The sequence below is a fragment of the Pecten maximus genome, chromosome 10 (genome assembly GCF_902652985.1).
Source record: "Pecten maximus chromosome 10, xPecMax1.1, whole genome shotgun sequence".
In the NCBI taxonomy this organism is placed as follows: Eukaryota; Metazoa; Mollusca; class Bivalvia; order Pectinida; family Pectinidae; genus Pecten; species Pecten maximus.
This window is the reverse complement of record NC_047024.1, coordinates 39,442,213-39,460,901: the sequence shown is the minus strand read 5'-3', so window position 1 is coordinate 39,460,901 and position 18,689 is coordinate 39,442,213. Positions and strand designations below refer to the sequence as shown.

At 33.5% G+C, this 18,689-nt stretch overlaps 1 protein-coding gene across 1 annotated transcript; it reads right to left on the bottom strand.

Moving 5' to 3' along the window:
• Nucleotides 1–6: 6 nt before the first annotated feature.
• On the bottom strand, nucleotides 7–14,584 carry LOC117336340. The gene is made up of 5 exons (XM_033896834.1): nucleotides 14,439–14,584; nucleotides 10,447–10,551; nucleotides 9,882–10,092; nucleotides 9,541–9,584; nucleotides 7–587 (listed from the first exon to the last, which is right to left on the bottom strand). Exons 3-5 carry the CDS (start codon nucleotides 10,089–10,091, stop codon nucleotides 509–511), a joined length of 333 nt encoding a protein of 110 aa, XP_033752725.1. The 5' UTR covers nucleotide 10,092; nucleotides 10,447–10,551; nucleotides 14,439–14,584; the 3' UTR covers nucleotides 7–508.
• Between the last annotated feature and the right edge of the window lie 4,105 nt (nucleotides 14,585–18,689).

Sequence of the window (18,689 nt, the reverse complement as noted above, 5' to 3'; positions counted from 1 at the left end):
ATCCCAACAGACCTGGTTGGCTGTGTGGCTATCCCAACAGACCTGGTTAGCTGTGTGAAAGATGTGGTAGGTGGTGTTGCTGTTTGCTGAGGGACACTTTCCACATGCTTTTGAAGAAGATGTTCCTCAAAATCCAAAATAGCAACAGTTGCCTTGCAGAGTCCACACTCAATGGATTCATCAACGGGTTGTGATGATGTTTCCGGAAGATCTAGAGGTGTCGATGATGATGTTTCCGGAAGATCTAGAAGTGTCGATGATGATGTTGCAGGAAGATCTAGAAGTGTCAATGATGATGTTGCAGGAAGATCTAGAAGTGTCGATGATGATGTTGCAGGAAGATCTAGAAGTGTCAATGATGATGTTGCAGGAAGATCTAGAAGTGTCGATGATGATGTTGCAGGAAGATCTAGAAGTGTCGATGATGATGTTGCAGGAAGATCTAGAAGTGTTGATGATGATGTTGCAGGAAGATCTAGAAGTGTCGATGATGATGTTGCAGGAAGATCTAGAAGTGTCGATGATGATGTGTTGCTTCCTGACACAGTTTGACTAGTTGGTTCGGATACGTGAATTGATGCAGAATCCTGGAATTTCATAAAAAGTAACCATTTAGTATACTAACTTGATGAAATACTTATTTGTTTTCCGAAAGTGATGACATTTGAAATATATCCTACATATATCTCTCTTACACCATTGCATCTTCTTATCTGCTATTACCAACATCTAGCATGACAAATTTTGGCTGAGCCCTTAAAATGAATCATGTGCCTAAGTTTGAAGACTTGAAATGTTAATATTTATGTATTCTATATTCCATCAGACAAAGCTTGATTTCTTCTTAATAAAAAAAGCAGTTTGAAAGTGCCAAGATTTCACCTTAGTATGGTCATTGACCAGAAAAGATAAATAGAAATGGATGTATAATTTTCAGGTGTATATGTTAGCCTTAATGGTCCTGTATATACTATGTACTAATTCAAGTTATTTCAGGTGTCCTTTCAAAAGGCAATAATAATTTATTCCAATCAACATATCCCCTGTCGGTAATATATATATATAACTTAGCAACACAAATGACGAAGGAAAACAACGTCTTGACTCATGCCCTGACCTGGCCTCGAACTCACGATCTACGGCACCCAATTGCTTAGCCAGAAATACCCCAAGCTTATACCGCTGCGCCACATCGGCGTTCTTACTAAATAACATTCCAATGGTGCAGTGACGGTCGGCCCTATACCCTGACATGATCATTGTGGAAGTCGTCTATAAGATTATATGAATACCTGGATCGCAATGTATTTACATACATGGATACAAATTGTACATATATATATATAATATATATTTCTCTCGTTACAACTACGACAGGAAATTCAAATCTTTATCTTCGGATCACCAACACATAGTGTATATGATACATTGTGCTAATAAATAGATATATTAGATATAATACCCAGTATTATAACAAGCATTCTGTGAGTACTGCTAAACCAATACATGTCCCCTACCGGTGCCCCCAAGTTAAAACTTAAGCCAAATCTGAGTAAAAAAGTTAAGCCTCAACTGAAACATGATCATTTTATGGCAATAAGTTCATTCCAAACAATGTGTAAATTCAACTCTATTGGGGTGAATAAACAATGTTTCCTGCCCATAAAAGATATTCAGGTATTCTTTTAGTATGTCTACTGTACAGAGTAAAAGAATCTAAACTGAATCTAAATTGAAATGTGTAATAACAGCCTTGGATTGAAATATAAACATAATTCTGCATAACACAGCATAGTAGTACACTGATTTTATTCCAAAAGAATCTCACATCAGTGAAGCATTCAATACAGAGAAAACAGTTAAGTCAATATTATGGCAAATATTTCATAAAATTAAAAAAAAAAAAAAATTCACTTTTAACCATACAAAAGTAATGCCACACACCCAAAGAACCTCTATGCAAAGAATCAGCATCCTTACACCAATATTAAGTGAATGGTGTGCCATTATAAAACTTTAACAAAAACTTTAACCTGAAGAATACAGAGAAACAAGTTAAGTTCATAATATGGCAAATATTTCAAAAAATTAAAATATTTTTTTTCCACTTTTAACCATACAAAAGTAATGCCACACACCAGAAGAACCTCTATGCAAAGAATCAGCATCCTTACACCAATATTAAGTGAATGGTGTGCCATTATAAAACTTTAACAAAAACTTTAACCTGAAGAATACAGAGAAACAAGTTAAGTTCATAATATGGTAAATATTTCAAAAAATTAAAATATTTTTTTTTCTTCACTTTTAACCATACAGAAGTAATGCCACACACCCAAAGAACCTCTATGCAAAGAATCAGCATCCTTATACCAATATTAAGTGAATGGTGTGCCATTATAAAACTTTAACAAAAACTTTAACCTGAAGAATACAGAGAAAAAAGTTAAGTTCATAATATGGCAAATATTTCAAAAAATTAAAAAAAATTCTTTTTCACTTTTAACCATACAAAAGTAATGCCACACATCCAAAGAACCTCTATGCAAAGAATCAGCATCCTTATACCAATATTAAGTGAATGGTGTGCCATTATAAAACTTTAACAAAAACTTTAACCTGAAGAATACAGAGAAAAAAGTTAAGTTCATAATATGGCAAATATTTCAAAAAATTAAAATATTTTTTTTTTCACTTTTAACCATACAAAAGTAATGCCACACACCCAAAGAACCTCTATGCAAAGAATCAGCATCCTTATACCAATATTAAGTGAATGGTGTGCCATTATAAAACTTTTAACAAAAACTTTAACCGGACGGACGGAGGGGCGGACGGACGGACAGACAGACAGGCAAAACCTATTGTCCCCCTGGTTTCACCGGTAGGGGACTAATAACAACACAGACAATTGATAAGATATATATAACTAACATACATATAGTTGCTTATAAAATTGACTTAAGTATTTGTAGCCTACTAAACATTAAAAAATTCGTATAATTATTACTTGCAGCTTCACAAAACTTCAAATAAATTATTCACAAAACAAGTGATAGACCGATTATATCTTAAGAACATATACTTATACATGGGTGTTTCTTTTTAAATTTTAGTTGATATGTGTAGACTGTCAACGAAGTCATGATAATCATTAGTAATGGAATTGTATTATCATAATCACAATTTAGTGTGTATTGCAAGCAATGTTGTTAATTGTAAGCTGTGATTTTTAAATAACTTAAGAGGCTTAATCATAAAGTGCACTTTCACCTTGAATACAATTCATTTTATTTCGGTCACAAATATGAAGCATTTTTTTTTTTTTAGGAGCAACTTATAGTTCCGATGTTATCTGTTTGGTTTTTGGTGATATTGAAACTGCAGGAGAAAAAGGTTTGTATCGTATCTTTATAACTACTGAAAAGCTGTCACATTCTCAATCACCTACTTATGTTCCCATATACTGAACTGTGCAATGAAAACATGTTAAAAGAAGCAATTAAATAACACCAGATTTTTTTTTATACTATAGTATGGTTAACTCAGACTCTTTTAAACAATTCAGTGTTGAAATAACTGCTTTTTTTGTATTGATCTTCATTTTCACCCTTAAATCATCACAACTTTTCATATTTATTAAACTAATGCCTTTCAAATATGTTACCAATGTCTGAAACATTACTTTAAAGGTCCATTGTGTTTTTCACTAAATATTCAAACATTTCTTGCTTTAATAACTATGTTTGGTTCTTTTTGACTAAAAGAATTAAATTCAAATAATAAACAGTGATCACCAATATTTGTTTCTTCAACAAACAATTTGCTTTAAGCAGAAAAATTCTCTTTGAAACAGACCTGAGATCGAGTGATGTGTGATTGTGTAAGCCTCTAATAATTCACCAACTTTGTCTCGTAAGACACAAATGAGCATATTACATTAATACTTATTTATTAATAATATGTTTCACTTTTGATTACATAATGATAATATATGCATGCAAAAAACATATGAAGACAGACAATGGATTAATAGCACAGCATGTAATATATACGTATATACACACACACATATATATAATATATTTGACAGGTAGGAATTAGGGTGAAATTATTTTCTCTATGTTATGCAGTGCCAATAGGTGGCATGAGTATCTGTGATTTGCATGTGCAATTCCTTAACGTATATTTATAACGTGTACATGTCATTCAGGAGACACAGGCAGTGGCAGGGACACGTAAATTTATTTTTAAAATTAAAGAAATGCGGAGTGAGTTTTCTCTCTGAAATTTGATTCAAATACTTTGATTGATTTTATAAATGATATACATACATTGATGATCAGTGGGGAGTAGTTTTTATATGGTCAATTTATAATTAAATGAAATCCATGGTTTGTACATTGTAGATGCATACATATTTTTTGTGCTGTTGTGTGTAAGTAATCATTTGTTTAATAAATCAGTCAAAGTGCCTCTGCCGCAGTGAAATACATTTCTGTATTTTGTCTTGTTCATTCTATTGGATAATTGAATATAGACGAACAATAAAAGTATTTGTTAACCCCATATTACACATACAAAAATAAATAAAGTGAAAATGAATACTTTAAGTATGCATGATGTAACTCCAAATATATGAAATTCATCCCCATAGTAACTATGGAATCATGAAAAACCTTAGCAGAAGGCAATACAAGACCAGTTTACTTACTTGTGTGTAAAACATTTTGTGAAGTTATCTTTAATATTTGAAAGAAACAAGAATACAAATTAAACTGATATCAACATGACTAAACATTTCCACTTAAGTGTGTCAAACCAACCAATTGACCCAATTAAGCCAAATTGACCCCTTTTGAGCCAACAATTGAATTGCAATTTATGGATAATTTTTAATTTTGGCAAGAAAACATTCTTTAAAGGGCATGTCTGCATCATATTTAATAATTTGCCCTTGAAACTTCGCACACACCTTCATAAGAGCCGGTTCTTTAAAATGTGAATGAAGGTCAAGGTCAGAGATAAACTCAATATTTGTAGCCAGTCACACATGTTACATGTATCTGTTTGCCAAATATCCAGCCTTCATGTGTATGTGTATGCAGTTTTGGGTCATTTTTTAATTTTGGTAGGAATTTCTTTTTAAAAGTGCCATATCTGCGTCATTTTGATTATTTGACCTTGATACATTGTACACACCTTTAAAAGGGCTGATTCTTTAAAATGTGACCCAAATTAATAATTTTGAAAGAACTTTGAATTTTTTTCATCATTTGACCCCCGTGACCTTGAATGAAGGTCAAGGTCAAATATAAATATAACATTTGTAGCCAGCCATACGTTATCGATGCGCCAAACATCCAATCTAATTAAAATCTAGATGGTCATTATCACTACGTTACATGAACATCTAACAACATCCCATCAGGGGTCACGTCAGGGTGACCTTTTTGATTAGCCAATCAAATAACTACTTCCAGAATCTTGGAAGTGAATTTTATATGTCCGAATTAGCATGACTAGAGTGCATAGCTTGTATAATCTGTCAATTTGTTTCCAGTCATTTCGTCCCATAAAGCATATAGCTATGTACTGTGCCGATATGGTTTGCTTCAGATGCATGCTGTGACGAAATGTCTTGCTTCGATGACATCGACAAAATGCCAATTCGCCCTAAAAGTGAAATACACACATCTCAGAGGTCATCAGAACGTGACCCCTTATGGGATGTTGTTAGATGTTCATGTAACGTAGTGATAATGACCATCTATATTTTAATTAGATTGCCAAACATCAAGCCTTCATGTGTATATAGATAAAAGAGCAGAAACCTTTATCCTGCAATTTTGGATTATTTGTTAATTTTGGCTGGAGAAAATAGCTTTATGATTCTTTTCCAAGTGCCATATCTTTCTGCCATATTTTTTATCTGATGACAATAAAATATGCACATTCTGTTTCAGTGGACTATGTTCTTTCATATGAAATGAAAAAAATAATCAATTTGAGATTTTTATTTTTGACATTCGAACCCATAACAAGTCGTTGGCCTTGACATTCTCTGACAATATGTCATTGAGAAAAGTTTGCCCTAACCACGTGCTAACCAATTTCCAATGAAAATGAATCAAATTATGCTAAAATATGTGTGATGAGTTTCCTATATAAACTATAGTAAAATGTATCCTCTCCCCAGGGAGAATGCGACACATAGGGGGCCATGAAATTAACAATTTTGATAAAACAGCTTAAGAACCTTTTGTACACCATTCTGCGATATCTTGGTCTTAAGAAGAAGACCGACGCATGACGACAGATCAAATTATAATGGTGTATATTATAATCTGAATGTCAAAGGATGGTAAACTCTGTACAAATTGTATTATATTATCAGGCAGTCAGCCTAAATGTATGTTTCATATCCTACCATATTAGAAGTTTGATGTTTTGTACGATATATATATATACTTATTTTTTACACATACATTAAAGGAGTTAGCTACTTTCATCAATTAAGATGTTTTTTCTAGAGTTCACTAGGCCGGATGAAATATGATCATGAGCAATCAGTATGGTCAATAGGAGATTTGATAAAATGCCTCTCGTAGGTCAACCACTCATGATCACTCAACTTCTTTTTGTAGGAGTCAATATTATATGTACGAGAATTAAACTCTCGCGATGTCTGTTGCACATAAGTACAAAGAAATACATTATCACTTAAGCCGAAAAAATTCACACTTAAGTAGCAATAACACATAATAGTCAAAAACCCTAATACATGTATATGTGATCAGTGATAAGAAACAGTACTTATAAGCATTTTTGGCAATTTATCCTGAAACAGCCTTCCATATTTGACATCCCACAGATTGTTGCTTGTATATATATATAGTTTTAAAGGTCAACATTGGAAAATACCTAAATGGTTATACATGAATTCATAATAAATAGAATTATTGACAAAAAAGTTTCATTTATTTTCACACTTTCTGGAGACCGATAAGGAGATTGATGATTATTTTAAGGGATTTGTTCGTGACATGAAAATCAAACATTTTTAATTAAATTTCAAAAAAATATAGATTTATTTTGAAAGTTATGAGGAATATTGATATTTGAGAAAGTCTTATATTATATGGATTTGATATCGATTGCCAATAGATATACATGTATTTATCATTTTACATGAAAACAACAAAAAGTTATACATGAAAACAACAAAAAGTTGTACTAATAGGTTAAAATGCAATTGGTATACATTTTGTTAATCTACAATTACTTTGTATTGTTTAAATATTCTATGTAATACAAACATTTCACATCTTGGTGCATACAAATGTATTTATATATATTACATGAAAACATTTGAAAAGGTTGAATCGTGAGATGAATAATATATAAATAAGACAAGCTGGTTCAATAATAATTTAGTATTTTCATATATATTCCGAGTGCGACTAGCTACTGCAGTAAATCTTATCACAAAAATCCAGATTCTGTATATTGTCTCTGTCGGGGAAGGTATAGCACAAATGACCACCACGACAGATATGTGCCAGTTTTCTTAGTTTTAAAAAATAAACGATCGAATTCCATCACGCCATCACGTGCACGTAGATCTATCGATTCATGGATTTGAAACACAGGGACTTCGATCAGTTATCGCAGTAATCCGAAGGGTTCTGGTGTTGATATCGCCTTAAAGCTAATTAAAGTTTGCATATAGTATATAGTAAGATCGTCAGAAAATTCGGACTATAATCGCAGTAGATATTGTGATTTGTGGTCTGGCCAGGCTTGAACAACTTATCGTAAACAGTTTCGTCCTAAATAAACAAACACTTATTTCAGTGGGTCAACAAACAGATTTAAACTTTGTAAGCAACTTGCCTTTAATTCATGTTGATAGATATTAATTTCTAGCGACAAACATCACACTTTGATGCTTCGTGTGAAGCCCGTGTCCACGTGCCTCCATTTTGACAGTGCTCGCTCACGTAAACAGACGGAACACGTGATCGCAATATATCGGACCAAATCTCATAAAATCATAAAAAACTACCAAGTTGTAAACAAAAGAAATGTTGTTAGCCAAAACCTGGAGGGTAATATGAAAATCGGGAATTTGTTTGCGCTTGGTTGTTATGTCATCTTTATTTCTTGTAGTTAAACAAGTGTCCTCTGTAAGGTAACGTCAGAATATCGCAGTTATCTCCCTTCAAACAGTATTTTCAATATAGATTTGCAAAAATCGATGCAGGTGTAGATATTTACAAGACATTATTCTTATTGTTTATTCAAAATAGTTCCTGAAATGTTCACAACATTATCAGCATAGTTAATACATTTCTGTGCACATCTACTTTGAATGACGGACTACAATGACGTGCCTCATACTTGGAACTAATTATAAGCGAATCATTACCCCTAGTTACAAAAATTACCACCAGAGGTCTCAAATTCCAAACTTCCGCCGAAGAGAAATTTATACTGAATATACCTTTTTTCATGTAATAGCACTTTATTTGTAGTCTTGATAGTTTTCATAAATGTATATATAGTTCAACTGCATCATATATGAACCGAAAGAAATTACAAAATAAACTGTGAAAGGAAATATAACGAAAACGAAAGTGAGAGATTGTGACGTCACAACTCGTAGGTGATTGTAATATGGCAGGCGTAAACGCCTCCATAAAAAAAGGACACAACCAGCCTGCATACATATATGCACAGGGCCGCAGCAAACATGTGTTGGGTTGAAGAGACTATGGATTAGTGGTCTAGCCCTACCTCTAAAGCCATGACATAATTTGTTAATTGTGCTTTTTAGAAAAGCATCTTGATAAATTGTTGATCCTTTAATTAACCCCTCTCCTAGTATTAAAATTTGTGGAGGGCTTATAAATTAGGGAACCACTTACAGTTTACTTTCCAGTACTGATGATTCTGGAAAAACTAAAGAAGGCGCTGGATCACAGATAATCAGGGAAAGGAAACTTAATTTCCTTATTTTAACTGTGAATTGTAGTGATCAAAAACTGCATCGAAAGCTGCCTTTTTTGTCCACATGAACTGTCAAAACTTACTTTTTTTTACATGCCTGTCATAGCTAATCAGTACTGAGCTGTTTGTTGCTAAAGATTTTGGTTTGCGACATCACAAGTGTGAGTGTTTTCAGTGTTTCCGCTATATAACTTTTGAGAGTTTTCAGTGTTGTCCCTACATATCACAGTCACAAGAATGCATTATTGGTCACTTACTATTAGTGATAAACACACATACTGAAATATCAATCAAGCAAAGGGTTATGGAAATACTGATTGGAAGATATGTGGTTTACTAGCTCATAGCTGGTTGATATGTGCAAAGACGTGTCCCTCAGAGGGAACATGAGGTAAGAAGGGTGAAAGCTAAACAAAAAACTACACACCAAAGCCAATAATACTGCAAGAAAGCCATTAGTATGTGAAAGCCCATATACACACCAGAAACAGATAAATATATATAATACAACCTCCTTTGAAAACCTACCAATACCTTTTCTCCAAGAAATGTAGGTCTTCTGCAACATTTTTCTAAAACGTTATACATATCTATTTTTTTATATGTTTCTATAAACAGATTAAGACAATTTAAAAAATATTATATATATATATAACAAAGCTTGTAGAAATTAAGACAAAAATATTTACTAAAATTAGAAAACATCTCATTTTGATTTTACTTTCTTTGAAAGACTTTTTTTTTTAAATCCAGAAATATATTCATAAATTGAACAGACTCATTGTTTCTTTACATAATTCTGTATAGAAATGAATCTATATTGGTTATTCATTAAGGGCATAAAAACAGTAAGTTCATATTCAACATACCTTATGGTAACCACATTTACATAAAATCCGCCGTCCTAACAGATCCACTGTCTGCATCTTAAGGTGACGTGGACATTCATCAATCTTTCTGATGGTGTCTTTCCATTTACGGCTACCAGGCTTCTTGCCAGTGGAAAATTTAAATTTACCAGCAGCATACTGCTTCATCACACCCTCCCAGTAGCTATCAGGTTGACCTTTCTTAGGCATCCTGAAAATAATGTAAACAATATTTAAACTGTAAGACAGAGTTATATAATCAGTTAATTTGTAATTGATACCGATAAATTATTATCTATAATAAATTGTTATAATATGATCATTATTGCAAATTGAAGATACAATTTTTGTAAAGATACATCATCAGAACTTCCATATACATGGTAGCCAAACTGGAATTTCTTGTAAGTAGGTTAAAAACAATGCGGGTGAGACGTGGCTGTACAGAACAACCAATGTTGAAGTTGAACCATGAAGGTGATTGACAAAGACTTAGACTCCAGGAATCCATTGCTTAATCTTTGTTTGTGATAGTAAAGAATAAAAGTTCAGATCCGCTACAAACCTAAATGTTGATCATTTGATGCGCAGCTATGCTATATGTATAAGTACGTTGTGGTGGTTGGTCAGGTTGATCTCAACATATTTCAGCCTCCCAGGGACGATTCCACTGAAATATCAATGTAATACATTGATTAGTTCAAGAGAAAAAGTCATTAATATTAACAATCATTGCCAAATGGACCCCTTTTGGCCATGCCACTCAGGCCCCTGGGAGTCAGCCCCACCATTTCAATTTATACAACTTTGAATGTCTATATCCCATAAGGACGCCACCATGCAGTCATATATGAGCCATATGTATTGCTTAGTTTCAAAAAAGTTATTTTTATCAATTTAGTAAATTGACCCCTTTAAGCCCCAACTCTTAGTCCCCTGGGGGTCAGCTGGACTCTTATAGATTTCTTATCCTCATCCCCTAAACTGCCTTCCAAATAATTAGTTCATATAGTGCTAGCTAGCAATTTAGCCAAATTGACCCCTTTCGGCACTGCTCTAAGCCCTCAGTGGGGTCAGCCCCACCTCATAATGATGCTATACCAGTCAACTTTTGTTCAATTACAATCAGCAGTTATATATATGAAGAAGTCAATTGTTGACGGATGGAAAGACGGATACCGGACACCACAATATGGCATAAGCTCACCGTGGTCCTTAGACCATGGCCAGGTGAGCTAAAAATCAACACAACTGTGTTTCAATAATGTTTTCAGGTCTTCAGGTGATACATTTTCCATATATATAACATATATATATATACACCATCATCACCATTTAGTATGTATACATTCAACGATAAAATCCCTATCTGGGTAGCAAAATTTGTTGAAGGCATAATAAGAAACTAAAAGCTTACTGTATGTTAGATAGATCATATCAGTTCTACATATATCAAGTCTAATTAGGAGCTCAAGGTAGGCTATCGATTTCACAATGTTACATAAATACACTATATTCACTTTAAAAGTATGTTGGAAAGAATGCATCAACAGTCAAATGAATGTTAAATAGTGATTTATAATATTTCCCAGACATTAGGACAAATACGTGATATATACTTGTTTGTGAAAAATTCTCCAGCAATGTCACTAATAATAGGGACGGATGTATGTACATACACGGATCAGGATTCAGGAATTAGAAAAAATATATTCAAAATCACGTGCACGTAGATCTATCGATTCATGGATTTGAAACACAGGGACTTCGATCAGTTATCGCAGTAATCCGAAGGGTTCTGGTGTTGATATCGCCTTAAAGCTAATTAAAGTTTGCATATAGTATATAGTAAGATCGTCAGAAAATTCGGACTATAATCGCAGTAGATATTGTGATTTGTGGTCTGGCCAGGCTTGAACAACTTATCGTAAACAGTTTCGTCCTAAATAAACAAACACTTATTTCAGTGGGTCAACAAACAGATTTAAACTTTGTAAGCAACTTGCCTTTAATTCATGTTGATAGATATTAATTTCTAGCGACAAACATCACACTTTGATGCTTCGTGTGAAGCCCGTGTCCACGTGCCTCCATTTTGACAGTGCTCGCTCACGTAAACAGACGGAACACGTGATCGCAATATATCGGACCAAATCTCATAAAATCATAAAAAACTACCAAGTTGTAAACAAAAGAAATGTTGTTAGCCAAAACCTGGAGGGTAATATGAAAATCGGGAATTTGTTTGCGCTTGGTTGTTATGTCATCTTTATTTCTTGTAGTTAAACAAGTGTCCTCTGTAAGGTAACGTCAGAATATCGCAGTTATCTCCCTTCAAACAGTATTTTCAATATAGATTTGCAAAAATCGATGCAGGTGTAGATATTTACAAGACATTATTCTTATTGTCTATTCAAAATAGTTCCTGAAATGTTCACAACATTATCAGCATAGTTAATACATTTCTGTGCACATCTACTTTGAATGACGGACTACAATGACGTGCCTCATACTTGGAACTAATTATAAGCGAATCATTACCCCTAGTTACAAAAATTACCACCAGAGGTCTCAAATTCCAAACTTCCGCCGAAGAGAAATTTATACTGAATATACCTTTTTTCATGTAATAGCACTTTATTTGTAGTCTTGATAGTTTTCATAAATGTATATATAGTTCAACTGCATCATATATGAACCGAAAGAAATTACAAAATAAACTGTGAAAGGAAATATAACGAAAACGAAAGTGAGAGATTGTGACGTCACAACTCGTAGGTGATTGTAATATGGCAGGCGTAAACGCCTCCATAAAAAAAGGACACAACCAGCCTGCATACATATATGCACAGGGCCGCAGCAAACATGTGTTGGGTTGAAGAGACTATGGATTAGTGGTCTAGCCCTACCTCTAAAGCCATGACATAATTTGTTAATTGTGCTTTTTAGAAAAGCATCTTGATAAATTGTTGATCCTTTAATTAACCCCTCTCCTAGTATTAAAATTTGTGGAGGGCTTATAAATTAGGGAACCACTTACAGTTTACTTTCCAGTACTGATGATTCTGGAAAAACTAAAGAAGGCGCTGGATCACAGATAATCAGGGAAAGGAAACTTAATTTCCTTATTTTAACTGTGAATTGTAGTGATCAAAAACTGCATCGAAAGCTGCCTTTTTTGTCCACATGAACTGTCAAAACTTACTTTTTTTTACATGCCTGTCATAGCTAATCAGTACTGAGCTGTTTGTTGCTAAAGATTTTGGTTTGCGACATCACAAGTGTGAGTGTTTTCAGTGTTTCCGCTATATAACTTTTGAGAGTTTTCAGTGTTGTCCCTACATATCACAGTCACAAGAATGCATTATTGGTCACTTACTATTAGTGATAAACACACATACTGAAATATCAATCAAGCAAAGGGTTATGGAAATACTGATTGGAAGATATGTGGTTTACTAGCTCATAGCTGGTTGATATGTGCAAAGACGTGTCCCTCAGAGGGAACATGAGGTAAGAAGGGTGAAAGCTAAACAAAAAACTACACACCAAAGCCAATAATACTGCAAGAAAGCCATTAGTATGTGAAAGCCCATATACACACCAGAAACAGATAAATATATATAATACAACCTCCTTTGAAAACCTACCAATACCTTTTCTCCAAGAAATGTAGGTCTTCTGCAACATTTTTCTAAAACGTTATACATATCTATTTTTTTATATGTTTCTATAAACAGATTAAGACAATTTAAAAAATATTATATATATATATAACAAAGCTTGTAGAAATTAAGACAAAAATATTTACTAAAATTAGAAAACATCTCATTTTGATTTTACTTTCTTTGAAAGACTTTTTTTTTTAAATCCAGAAATATATTCATAAATTGAACAGACTCATTGTTTCTTTACATAATTCTGTATAGAAATGAATCTATATTGGTTATTCATTAAGGGCATAAAAACAGTAAGTTCATATTCAACATACCTTATGGTAACCACATTTACATAAAATCCGCCGTCCTAACAGATCCACTGTCTGCATCTTAAGGTGACGTGGACATTCATCAATCTTTCTGATGGTGTCTTTCCATTTACGGCTACCAGGCTTCTTGCCAGTGGAAAATTTAAATTTACCAGCAGCATACTGCTTCATCACACCCTCCCAGTAGCTATCAGGTTGACCTTTCTTAGGCATCCTGAAAATAATGTAAACAATATTTAAAACTGTAAGACAGAGTTATATAATCAGTTAATTTGTAATTGATACCGATAAATTATTATCTATAATAAATTGTTATAATATGATCATTATTGCAAATTGAAGATACAATTTTTGTAAAGATACATCATCAGAACTTCCATATACATGGTAGCCAAACTGGAATTTCTTGTAAGTAGGTTAAAAACAATGCGGGTGAGACGTGGCTGTACAGAACAACCAATGTTGAAGTTGAACCATGAAGGTGATTGACAAAGACTTAGACTCCAGGAATCCATTGCTTAATCTTTGTTTGTGATAGTAAAGAATAAAAGTTCAGATCCGCTACAAACCTAAATGTTGATCATTTGATGCGCAGCTATGCTATATGTATAAGTACGTTGTGGTGGTTGGTCAGGTTGATCTCAACATATTTCAGCCTCCCAGGGACGATTCCACTGAAATATCAATGTAATACATTGATTAGTTCAAGAGAAAAAGTCATTAATATTAACAATCATTGCCAAATGGACCCCTTTTGGCCATGCCACTCAGGCCCCTGGGAGTCAGCCCCACCATTTCAATTTATACAACTTTGAATGTCTATATCCCATAAGGACGCCACCATGCAGTCATATATGAGCCATATGTATTGCTTAGTTTCAAAAAAGTTATTTTTATCAATTTAGTAAATTGACCCCTTTAAGCCCCAACTCTTAGTCCCCTGGGGGTCAGCTGGACTCTTATAGATTTCTTATCCTCATCCCCTAAACTGCCTTCCAAATAATTAGTTCATATAGTGCTAGCTAGCAATTTAGCCAAATTGACCCCTTTCGGCACTGCTCTAAGCCCTCAGTGGGGTCAGCCCCACCTCATAATGATGCTATACCAGTCAACTTTTGTTCAATTACAATCAGCAGTTATATATATGAAGAAGTCAATTGTTGACGGATGGAAAGACGGATACCGGACACCACAATATGGCATAAGCTCACCGTGGTCCTTAGACCATGGCCAGGTGAGCTAAAAATCAACACAACTGTGTTTCAATAATGTTTTCAGGTCTTCAGGTGATACATTTTCCATATATATAACATATATATATATACACCATCATCACCATTTAGTATGTATACATTCAACGATAAAATCCCTATCTGGGTAGCAAAATTTGTTGAAGGCATAATAAGAAACTAAAAGCTTACTGTATGTTAGATAGATCATATCAGTTCTACATATATCAAGTCTAATTAGGAGCTCAAGGTAGGCTATCGATTTCACAATGTTACATAAATACACTATATTCACTTTAAAAGTATGTTGGAAAGAATGCATCAACAGTCAAATGAATGTTAAATAGTGATTTATAATATTTCCCAGACATTAGGACAAATACGTGATATATACTTGTTTGTGAAAAATTCTCCAGCAATGTCACTAATAATAGGGACGGATGTATGTACATACACGGATCAGGATTCAGGAATTAGAAAAAATATATTCAAAATAACAGAAATGCTATGTATATAAAGGCATCAGGAAATAAAAACATATATACAAGTAAAACACTTCCTGTTATCATAATGTGTGTTGCTATATCAAAAATCAAAAAAATCATTGAACACGCTTTTTATTAATTTAATTGCAAATTTGATTTAATTCAAAAAAAACCAAAACAATATGATATGTTTATTATATTTACTTAGAAAATAGGCTTCAGTAAATGGATTGTTTTTTATTGCTTAATATATATAGCAATAAAAAACAATCCATTTACTGGACATGTTGACCTAATTGGCCCTGACCTTTGACCTATTTCAATATAGTTGAAATAGGTCAAAGGTCAGGGCCAATTAGGTCAACATGTCCAAATGCTGTACCAATGGGAACACCTTAACCCAAATAAATCTGAAAGCCTTTTATTTATTTATCTAATGGTTTTACGTCTGCTATTAAAGCCTGCGGCCTTTCAGCTAACATGAAAAAATAGGAAAACAAGTAGAATGGGTATAGTAGTATGTAGTATAGGGGTGTCGCGGTTCAGACTTTTTTCGGTTCGGTTCGGTTCTCATTTTTTTTGTCGGTTTTCGGTTATTTCGGTTTGGTTCAGGCAACCTTGTAATTTTTTTTTTTTACATATCTTAATTAAACAAGAACTTAAAAGAACATATGGGCATTGAAATTACTTTTAATATGCTAACAAATAATAAAACAGTAAAAAAAATCACAAAACTTCATCTCAAGGTATTCATTATTGAATTTTTAAGAAAGACAAAATCTCTGACTTTCTGCCATACTGCCACTGCGTCATTTGTTGACTAGATTAGAAAATATTTAAATAAATTGTTAATCAAACTGTAAAACATTAATACTGTGAGCACTGATCATAAGCAACAACAACTTTGACATGAGCCTGACCTCGTAGTCCTTGCGGTAGGCTCCCTGGGTTTTAACATTATGCCGCGTTTACAGGATACGTGTGCCGTCATTGAAGACGTCGATCCCGTTGCATATATGAATTGCGTTTTGCAATTATTGCACTCAGTTATTGTCTTATCGACAACGCCATCCTTGTTAATAAAATTGATATATTCCCACACAGCTGATTTCAGTTTGGCCGCCATCTGTGGTGTCAGGTAAACAATCCTAACCAATACAGTCGTGTTTTTCATTGCGAATGCGCGACTACATAGTTAATAGTCAAAGGCGTGTATCGTTAAAGATATCAATCATATAACACAAAAGGCACACGCCTTTGCTACAATGCGGACGAAAACGACCGACTTATTTAGAACCGAACCAAAATCCACAAACAGCAAACAGAACCGTGAGCTTATGAACCACGGTTAACCGAACGCTAGCAGAGATGGATGGGAGTCCTGAGAGAGTTAATGTTGGACATCCTATGTATCCTGTCAATTTGGTTTACCGGTATCTAGCTATAGGTTTCTGAAGTACTTCAAAACATGTAATGAATGTTTTGAGATATTGAATAGTGGCCTACAATACCATATCCTCTGGGCCGACGTTATCACGTACAGCTACTCCTCGAAAGACCACAGAGGGATATTTATAGTGGACATTAAAAGCTGTATTACATATATATATATATATATATATTGGTGTCGGTCGCGTTACACCTTAAAATACAGTAACGTAATTATTACCTCCCCATTATGTAATTGGTTGTAAAACGTCATAATGTTGTTATAGTGTTACTAAGCATTAAAAAGTAATCGCCTGAAGATAGATTCGGATCTTAATTAAAGTTCCCCTTTAATTTGCCTTACATAATGACATCTCCATTTTTTTCATAAACTCCCATACAGGAAAATGTACTAAATACACTTGTATGTATTTTTTTTTTATGTTTTATCTATATTGTTTCTGTGCATGTCTTTTACGTATACTGTTTGGGTCGGTTTGGATAGCTCATTAGATCTAATGATGTACCAACTGTAAAAAGAATTTGAATTTAATTGAATGTAATTACATTTAATCCTCTATCCTAATGAATTGTCAAATTTGACAGATCAGTGTAATGATTACATGTAGGCCTACTAAATACATGACCAATGACGTTAAGTGATTCAGCTGTCTTTCATTAAAGGATGCACTATATGTAAGGCTTGTGGCATATACCCGCCGAAAATATTTGTTTAATAATAAATTCCATATATACTATATAGAGCTATATATATATAAAGTCAATCGGTATAACATCATCTTGATATATATAACACACAACTAATTTCCAACTGAATTCAATTCACATTAAATGTGTTTCAGTCATATGTCTCAGAGTAAACTATAAAACTATAACATACAGCATTCTGTGAAGGTTTAATTAGTTTAAATGAATGTATCGTAAATTTTTAGAAAATCTATTTATAGATTTTTCATGTTATTTTTTTTTTCTCGATCGTGAAGTCACATGCACAGTATGAATTAATGATTATAAAAATATTGGCCAATTTTAAGTGATTCATTTATTGAAATAACATTTTGTATGGAGAAGAGGGAGGAATACAATTAATTAAACTTGGAAAACTTCTTGCACTTCAACAGCGCTGACCTATATTTTTAGTGATGGCAATAATTACCAAATATTGGAGGCTGCGGCCACGACGACTGTTATTAAAAGGCCACGTGAAGGAAGCAAGCATCATATTTACTCGGTTATGATGGCAGTTATTCTAAAATTCATAGTATTTCCATTTATGATGTTTGTTATATTACGTTCATAATTTACAGTATACCCTCCAATGTTAGCTAGCTTATATAATACACACTAACACCTCTATACGCACATTTTTTTTAATCATGCATATTCCTTGGACTATACAAAGAGAGATAACTCCTATTCAAATTAAACACAACAAGGTTGTTCAGCGTCAGAAGTGGATTAGACTGCACTAAACAGCTGTTTCATCCTTTACACTGCTCGTCAGTGATGCTAAGGGCCTGAAGTGTTTATGTTAGAGGGCGACTGAAACTCGAAATAGATCAAAAGTCTAAGATATGCCAAAATCTGGAGTGGGAGGTGCAAAAGACGCACAATTCAATCAATCTTATATATTTTTCATAAAATCTTTCAGTATATT